Genomic DNA, 9,764 nt, shown 5'->3' with positions numbered 1-9,764 from the left:
ATACACACAGACAGAACCGTATGACAGAGACTAGATACATCACACTTGGCCTCCGCACTGCGTAACACACCAGTGCTCCTGGTCACTTTCTCCTCCCATCTTGAGAGGAGGGTGGGAGGATAGGGGACAGAGGAGGGTGGGAGGATAGGAGACAAGAGGAGGGAGGATAATGGACAGAGGAGGGAGGGAGGATAGTGGGCAGGGGAGGGAGGATAGTGGGCAGGGGAGGGAGGATAGGGAACAGAGGAGGGAGGATAGGGGACAGGGGAGGGTGGGAGGATAGGGAACAGGGGAGGGTGGGAGGATAGGGGACAGAGGAGGGAGGATAATGGACAGGGGAAGGTGGGAGGATAGGGGACAGAGGAGGGAGGATAATGGACAGGGGAAGGTGGGAGGATAGGGGACAGAGGAGGGAGGATAATGGACAGGGGAAGGTGGGAGGATAGGGGACAGAGGAGGGAGGGAGGATAGGGAACAGGGGAGGGTGGGAGGATAGGGAACAGGGGAGGGTGGGAGGATAGGGGACAGAGGAGGGAGGATAATGGACAGGGGAAGGTGGGAGGATAGGGGACAGAGGAGGGAGGATAATGGACAGGGGAAGGTGGGAGGATAGGGGACAGAGGAGGGAGGATAATGGACAGGGGAAGGTGGGAGGATAGGGGACAGAGGAGGGAGGATAGGGGACAGAGGAGGGAGGATAGGGGACAGGGGAAGGTGGGAGGATAGGGGACAGAGGAGGGAGGATAATGGACAGAGGGAGGATAATGGACAGGGGAAGGTGGGAGGATAGGGGACAGAGGAGGGAGGATAATGGACAGGGGAAGGTGGGAGGATAGGGGACAGAGGAGGGAGGATAATGGACAGAGGAGGGAGGATAATGGACAGAGGAGGGAGGATAATGGACAGAGGAGGGAGGATAATGGACAGAGGAGGGAGGGAGGATAGGGGACTGAGGAGGGAGGATAGTGGACAGAGGAGGGAGGATAGTGGGCAGGGGAGGGAGGATGGGGGACAGAGGAGAGACAGAGGATAGGGGCCAGGAGGATTCCCATAATGCACCTTGCTCCTTAGAATCTTCCAGTGCTCCAGGGATAGTGTCAGTCAGGGCCAACAGAACTTGAGAACGAATGGAATAATGTGTGTGTATTTATTTTAACACATCTTAGCAAACCCCCGCAGGGGTAGTTGTCAGATGGTGCTCTCGGTGTGTGCGTGACTGATGGTGTGCATGTGTGTGTGCGGGGTGTTGGTGTGTGTGAGGGTGTTGTGTGTGTGTTTGTGGGTAGCTGGGTCTGCGTGTGCCACCCAGGCAGTTCTGTGGCTGCTCAGAGAGCAGAGAGGTCATCTCACCTGGCCCATTCTCCTCTCCTGGCCCATTCTCCTCTCCTGGCCCATTCTCCTCTCCTGGCCCATTCTCCTCTCCTGGCCCATTCTCCCCCCCTGGCCTCGCAGAAGGGGGGGATTTGAGGGGGAGAGAGGTGAGGGGATGAGGCAGGTGGGGGAGAGAGGATGAGGAGGAAGATAGAGGTGGGTGAGGGGTGCGTGCACCGAGAAGGGGGAAGGGGTTGTCTTGGGCAGAGGTTTGCCTTTTATGGGAGGAGGGGTGGATTGGGGCAGAGCCGGGCGGGGATTGACTTGGCTGGGGTTGGTGGTTTGGGGTAAGGGGGGTACGGTCGGTGGGAGGAGGGGTGGGCTGAGGGATGGCAAGGGGGTGTTTGAAGGGTGGGGTGGCCAAGGGGAGAGGGGTGCGGGGAAGGGCTGGGGGTGGTGATGGGGGGCAGGGATGCGGAGGTGCTGTCCAGGTGGGGGTGGCTCCCCTCGGGTGACTGGGGGGTGCTGTCCAGCCTGGACGCCAGCAGACCATTCTGGTACTGGGAACGAGTGATCTGAGGTGAGGAGAAGAAAGCGACAGAGTGAGGAGGAGAGAGTATAGAGAGACCAAGGCCCTGTTAAAAAACAAACCCTCACCCAAGCATGTGCGACTACTAGACAGAATAGTGCTGTCAGCATGAAGGTGACTAAGATATATGTAGAGTTATAAGCAGGTTAAAAGTCAAGGTCAGGGGTTAAAGTTGAGAGTGTTACCTTGACATACTGCAGGTCAGTAAGAGCACGTACGTAGAAGTCTGGTGTGTACTGGCAGGTGGTGAGCTGCGTGTTGCTAGCGGTTACCGAGCTGCAATCTCCGGGAGCGCCACGCTCAGTGCAGCTCAGCGACGCCGAGCGGTTCAGACCACTACTGTGAGTAGGAGAACGGAACTCTGGGATACGGAGAGGGAGAGAGAAGGTGAGCTTGGGATAATACACCTATACACATTCACACAAGAACACACACATTCACTCGCACCAACATGAATGCATGCACACACACATATTAGGTAAACACACACATGCATGCACGTGCACAGACAGAGGAGAACACAGAAGAGAACAGGGGAGAACAGAAGAGAGGAGAACAGAAGAGAGGAGAACAGGGGGAGAACAGAAGAGAGGAGAACAGAAGAGAGGAGAACAGGGGAGAACAGAAGAGAGGAGAGCACAGGGGAGAGGAGCACAGGAGAGAGGAGCACAGGAGAGAGGAGCACAGGAGAGAGGAGCACAGGAGAGAGGAGCACAGGAGAGAGGAGCACAGGAGAGAGGAGCACAGGAGAGAGGAGCACAGGAGAGAGGAGAAGAGAACAGGGGAGAGGAGCACAGGAGAGAGGAGCACAGGAGAGAGGAGCACAGGAGAGGGGAGCACAGGAGAGGGGAGCACAGAGAGGGGAACAGGAGAGAGGAGAACAGGAGAGAGGAGCACAGGAGAGAGGAGCACAGGAGAGAGGAGCACAGGAGAGAGGAGCACAGGAGAGAGGAGAAGAGCACAGGGGAGAGGAGAAGAGCACAGGGGAGAGGAGCACAGGAGAGAGGAGCACAGGAGAGAGGAGCACAGGAGGAGAGGAGCACAGGAGAGAGGAGCACAGGAGAGAGGAGCACAGGAGAGGGGAACAGGAGAGAGGAGCACAGGAGAGAGGAGAACAGGGGAGAGGAGAAGAGCACAGGAGAGAGGAGCACAGGAGAGAGGAGCACAGGAGAGAGGAGCACAGGAGAGAGGAGCACAGGAGAGAGGAGCACAGGAGAGAGGAGCACAGGAGAGAGGGGAACAGGAGAGAGGGGAACAGGAGAGAGGGGAACAGGAGAGAGGGGAACAGGAGAGAGGGGAACAGGAGAGAGGAGCACAGGAGAGAGGAGAAGAGAACAGGAGAGAGGAGAAGAGAACAGGAGAGAGGAGAAGAGAACAGGAGAGAGGAGCACAGGAGAGAGGAGCACAGGAGAGAGGAGAACAGGAGAGAGGAGATAGGAGAACAGGAGAGAGGGGAAGAGAACAGGAGAGAGGAGAAGAGGGGAGAATAGAAGAGAGGAGAACAGGGGAGAATAGAAGAGAGGAGAACAGGGGAGAACAGAAGAGAGGAGAACAGGGGAGAACAGAAGAGAGGAGAACAGGGGAGAACAGAAGAGAGGAGAACAGGGGAGAACAGAAGAGAGGAGAACAGGGGAGAACAGAAGAGAGGAGAACAGGGGAGAACAGAAGAGAGGAGAACAGAAGAGAGGAGAACAGAAGAGAGGAGAACAGAAGAGAGGAGAACAGAAGAGAGGAGAACAGGGGAGAACAGAAGAGAGGAGAACAGAAGAGAGGAGAACAGGGGAGAATAGAAGAGAGGAGAACAGGGGAGAATAGAAGAGAGGAGAACAGGGGAGAACAGAAGAGAGGAGAACAGGGGAGAACAGAAGAGAGGAGAACAGGGGAGAACAGAAGAGAGGAGAACAGGGAGAACAGAAGAGAGGAGAACAGAAGAGAGGAGAACAAGAGAGGAGAACAGAAGAGAGGAGAACAGAAGAGGGGAGAACAGAAGAGAGGAGAACAGGGGAGAACAGAAGAGAGGAGAACAGGGGAGAACAGAAGAGAGGAGAACAGAAGAGAGGAGAACAGGGGAGAACAGAAGAGAGGAGAACAGGAGAGAACATAAGAGAGGAGAACAGAATAGAAAGAGAACAGAAGAGAGAGAACAGAAGAGAAAGAGAACAAAGAGAGGATAACAGGATAACAGAAGAGAGATAACAGGGAGAACAGAAGAGATAGAACAGGGGAGAACAGAAGAGAGGAGAACAGGGAGAACAGAAGAGAGGAGAACAGGGGATAACAGAAGAGAGGAGAACAGTGATAATAAATAGAGGAGAACAGGGGAGAACATAAGAGAGAGAACAGGGGAGAACAGAAGAGAGGAGAACAGAAATAAAGAGAACATAAGAGATAGAACATAAGAGAGGAGAACATAAGAGAAGAGAACAGAAGAGAGGATAACAGGGGAGAACAGAAGAGAGATAACATTTAGAACATAAGAGAGGATAAGATAGTAGAACAGAAAGAGGAGAACAGGGGATAATAGAATAGAGTTAAACAGGGTTAGAATAGAAGAGAGGAGAACATGGGAGAATAGAAGAGAGGAAACATTTTAGAATATAATAGGAGAACAGGGATAATAGAAGATATGAGAACATAAGAGAAATAGAACATATAGAGTAGAACAGGGTAGAACAGAATAGAGGATAAGATGAGGATAATATAAGATAGTAGAACAGAAGATAGGATAATATATTAGAACAGAAGATATTATAACATTGTATAACGAATATAGGAGAACAGGTAGAATAATATAGGATAACAGGGGATAATAGAAGAGAACATTTAGAATAGAATAGAGGAGAACAGTTAGAATATAATATAGATAACAGAATAGATGATAACAGGATAATAGAATGATATAAACATTTATAATATAAGATATTATAACATTTATAATAAAATTATTATAACATTTTAGAACAGAATATATTAAACATTTATAACATAATATATTATAACATTTTATAACATAAGAGATATAACAGAAATAAATATAACATAATATATTATAACATTTTATAACAAAAGATTATAAGATATTATAATATAATATATTATAACATTTAATAACAGAAGAGATTAGAACATAATATATTAGAACATAATATATAGAACAGTTATAATATAATAGATTAGAACATAATATATTATAACATTTAGAATATAATATATTATAACATTTTATAACAGAGAATATAGAATATAATATATTATAACATTTTATATATAATAGATTATAACATTTTATAATAGAATATATATAACATTTATAACATAATATTAGAACATTTATAACAGAATATATTATAACATAAATAATATAACAGAATATATTATAACATTTATATTAGAACATTTTATAACATAATATATTATAACATTTATAATATAATATATTATAACATTTATAATAGAATAGAGATAACATTTTATAATAACATAATATTATAACATTTATAACATAAATATTATAACATAATAGAAATATAACATAAATATTATAACATTTTATAACATAATATATTATAAGATATATAATATAATATATTATAACATAATATATTAAATATATTATAACATTATAATATAATATATTATAACATTTAATAACATAATATATTATAACATAATATATTATAACATAATATATTATAACATTTAGAATATAATATATTATAACATAATAGATTATAACATTTATAATATAATATATTATAACATTTAGAACATAAGATTATAATATAATATATTGATAACATTTTATAATATAATATATTATAACATTTTATATATAATATATTATAACATTTATAACATAATATATTATAACATAATATATTATAACATAATATATATAACATATTATAACATTTATAATAGATATATTATAACATTTTATAACTAATATATTATAACATTTTATACATAATATATTATAACATTTTATAACAGAATATATATAACAGTTTATAACATAATAGATTATAACATTTATAACATAATATATTATAACATTTATAACATAATATATTAAACATTTTATAACATAATATATTATAACATTTTATAACATAATAGATTATAACATTTATAACATAATATATTATAACATTTTATAACATAAGAGAGTATAACATTTTAAATATAATATATTATAACATTTTAGAATATAATATATTATAACATTTTATAACAAGATATTATAACATTTTATAACATAAATATTATAACATTTTATAACATAATATATTATAACTTTTATAACATAATATATTATAACATTTATAACATAATATATTATAACATTTTATAATATAATATATTATAACATTTAAACATAATATATTATAACTAATATTTATAACAAATATATTATAACATTTTATAACATAATATATTATAACATTTATAACATAATATATTTAACATTTTATAACATAATATATTATAACATTTTATAACATAATATATTATAACATTTATAACATAAAGATTATAACATTTTATAACATAAATATTATAACATTTTAAACATAATATATTATAACATTTTATAACATAATATATTATAACATTTATAACATAATATATTATAACATTTATAACATATATATTATAACATTTTATAACATATATAGTATAACATTTATAACATAATATATTATAACATTTTATAACATAATATATTATAACATTTATAACATATATATTATAACATAATATATTATAACATTTTATAACATAAGATATTATAACATTTATAACATAATATATTATAACATTTATAATATAATATATTATAACATAATATAACATTTATAACATAAGATATTAAACATTTTATAATATAATATATTATAACATTTTATAACAGAATATATTAGAACATTTATAACATAATAGATTATAACATAATATTTTATAACATAATATATTATAACATTTTATAACATAAATATTATAACATTTTATAACATAATATATTATAACATTTTATAACATAATATATTATAACATTTTATAACATAATATATTTAACATTTATAACATAATATATTATGAACATTTTATAACATAATATATTATAACATTTTATAACATAAATATTATAACATTTTATAACATAATATATTATAACATTTTATAACATAAGATATTATAACATTTTATAACATAATATATTATAACATTTATAACATAATATATTATAACTTTTTATAACATAATATATTATAACATAATATATTATAACATTTTATAACAGAATATATTATAACATTTATAACATAATATATTATAACATTTATAATATAATATATTATAACATAATATAACATTTTATAACATAATATATTAAACAGAAGATATTATAACATTTATAACATAATATATTATAACATAATATATTATAACATTTTATAACATAATAGATTATAACATAATATTATAACAGAATATAACATATATAGAATATATATAACATAATAGATTAGAATAGATTATAACATAAGATATTATAACATAATATAATTATAACATTTTATAACAGAATATATTAGAACATTTATAACAGAATATATTATAACATAATATAGGAGAAGATATTAAACATAATATATTATAATATATTATAACATAATATATTATAAATATTATAACATAATATATTATAACATAATATAGGAGAACATTTTAGAACATAATAGATTATAACATTTTATATTAGAACATGGGAGATGATAACAGATCAGAGCATGATTGTACAGCAGAATCTCATGGCTCTGACAGCATTAATTCAGACACAGATGAAGTCAGTTGACGCAGCACGCACGCACGCACGCACACAGCAGCAGAGAGCAACAGGTATATGCAACACAAACACATGGAAACACAAGACACAGGTTGGGTATGATTGACTGATGATTAGAGGAGGAAGTGGTTATATACGGATCGGGACTGATGGGGACCAAATCAACAGCCAGGACCAAGGATGATGGTATCATGGCTACCAATCAACAACCAGGATTCTGTGGCGTTTGATCTCCTTGAGTTTATGGCCCTGGGATCTGCATGCCATGCAAACGAGGCTCTGATTGGCTTGGCGGGAGGGGGAAGGGGTCTGGACATTATGAGTGTGTGTGTGTTGGTTAGGGGAGGTGGGGTGGGGTGGGGTGAAGGAGTGTGTAGCTCGTTCCTTCTAGGCACACTTCTGAAAACATTGGATAGGTAATGAGGTATAGCCCACCTTGTCTATGGGTAGGCTGGGTCAAACTGGCCTCGTATTGCCTCTACCCATCTACTCTTTTTAGATCTACACAAGTGCCTAGGGGAATGGTCTAGGGAACTATCAGTTATAGGAAGTAGGGAGGGTCAGAAGTAGAGCAGTGATCATAGAACTCTACATTCTATGCTAGTGACAGGATCAGGTAGTAGTGGCGCAAGGTAGAAGACGGTCTTTAACCACAGATCTAGGATAAGATTACCCAAAATGTAACCAGTAGGGCAATGAGAAAACATCTGAACCTAGACCAGTAGTTAAGGCAACTAGGTAGAAGGGGTCAGGGGTTAAAGGTCAGAGATGAGAGGGAGTGCCGTGGAGCAGTGGCTCCACCTAGAGCCCCATCCAGCAAGTTCCTTCCATCCTCCTTCCTTTTCCTCAATCTGAACTGTGTGGTCCAGCAGTTCCAAAGGTCCAAAGAAACTGGTATCACTCATTCTATGTACCTGACCCTGCTCCAATATCATGAAAATACTTACACTCCTTACTGTTCTACCTTCCATACTTCCTCCCTACTGTCCTACCTTCCATACTTCCTCCCTACTGCCACTACTTCCTCCCTACTGTCCTACCTTCCATACTTCCTCCCTACTGCCACTACTTCCTCCCTACTGTCCTACCTTCCATACTTCCTCCCTACTGTCCAACCTTCCATACTTCCTCCCTACTGTCCTACCTTCCATACTTCCTTCCTACTGTTCTACCTTCCATACTTCCTCCCTACTGCCTCTACTTCCTCCCTACTGTCCAACCTTCCATACTTCCTCCCTACTGTCCTACCTTCCATACTTCCTTCCTACCTTCCATACTTCCTCCCTACTGTCCAACCTTCCATACTTCCTCCCTACTGTCCAACCTTCCATACTTCCTCCCTACTGTCCAAACTTCCATACTTCCTCCCTACTGTCCAACCTTCCATACTTCCTTTCTCCTTTCTAAAGAAGAAAGGAAAGATACATAATATATAACTTGTAAACCCTAACCTTATTGAAATAGGACCCATCAACGGCACTAACTGAGTAATGTTGTCCCAGGCTCCTCTGCTCTGTCCTGCTGACTGGGGACAAACACACTGATGTGACCTGATGTGGCACACGGTCTGTTAGCATCACATACTGTATAGGGGCTCAGCTGTCAGCATCCGCAATTACTGAGCAGAGTAAGAACTGCACCACATCTCTCAGTCCCTCCTAGTGAGAGATGACTGCAGAGGACCGGCTCGGTCACCAAAGCATGAATAATTCAATACCACCCCACTCCACTGAGAGTGTAGTGGAGCGTAGATATGCGTTATGCTAAAATTGAGTTATTAACTAGCATTAGTGCCGCTGACTGTTATCTCGACCGGCGTTCAATGTTTAGCCAATTGTTTGATTTATTTCAGCGTTCAGCCTGGTTTGTCCAGGCTACTGTGAGTCTGCTATCAAGCTCTGGAGAAAAGCATTCGAGGATTGAGGGCCTGATTGGATTACTAAACCTTTGTAACTCCTGGTTCCCAGAGGGAATAAAACCAGCAGAGAAAGAATAGATCTTGGGAGTTAAGAG

At 39.0% G+C, this 9,764-nt stretch overlaps 1 protein-coding gene across 1 annotated transcript in view; it reads right to left on the bottom strand.

Annotated features, from left to right (window-relative positions):
- Window positions 1-942: 942 nt before the first annotated feature.
- The window catches only part of LOC109868799 (metal transporter CNNM4), a 32,718-nt gene continuing 23,896 nt past the window's right edge, over window positions 943-9,764 (bottom strand). Inside the window, exons 6-7 of the mRNA XM_031803051.1 lie at window positions 2,086-2,261; window positions 943-1,886 (exon numbers count right to left, since the gene is read on the bottom strand). Coding sequence (XP_031658911.1) covers window positions 1,590-1,886; window positions 2,086-2,261 — 473 coding nt within the window. The 3' untranslated portion in view covers window positions 943-1,589. The remainder of the gene's footprint in view (window positions 1,887-2,085; window positions 2,262-9,764) is intronic.

Source organism: Oncorhynchus kisutch, linkage group LG23 (genome assembly GCF_002021735.2).
Source record: "Oncorhynchus kisutch isolate 150728-3 linkage group LG23, Okis_V2, whole genome shotgun sequence".
NCBI classification, from domain to species: Eukaryota; Metazoa; Chordata; class Actinopteri; order Salmoniformes; family Salmonidae; genus Oncorhynchus; species Oncorhynchus kisutch.
Note: the sequence above shows the minus strand (reverse complement) of the source record. Positions and strands in the feature narration are given on the sequence as shown.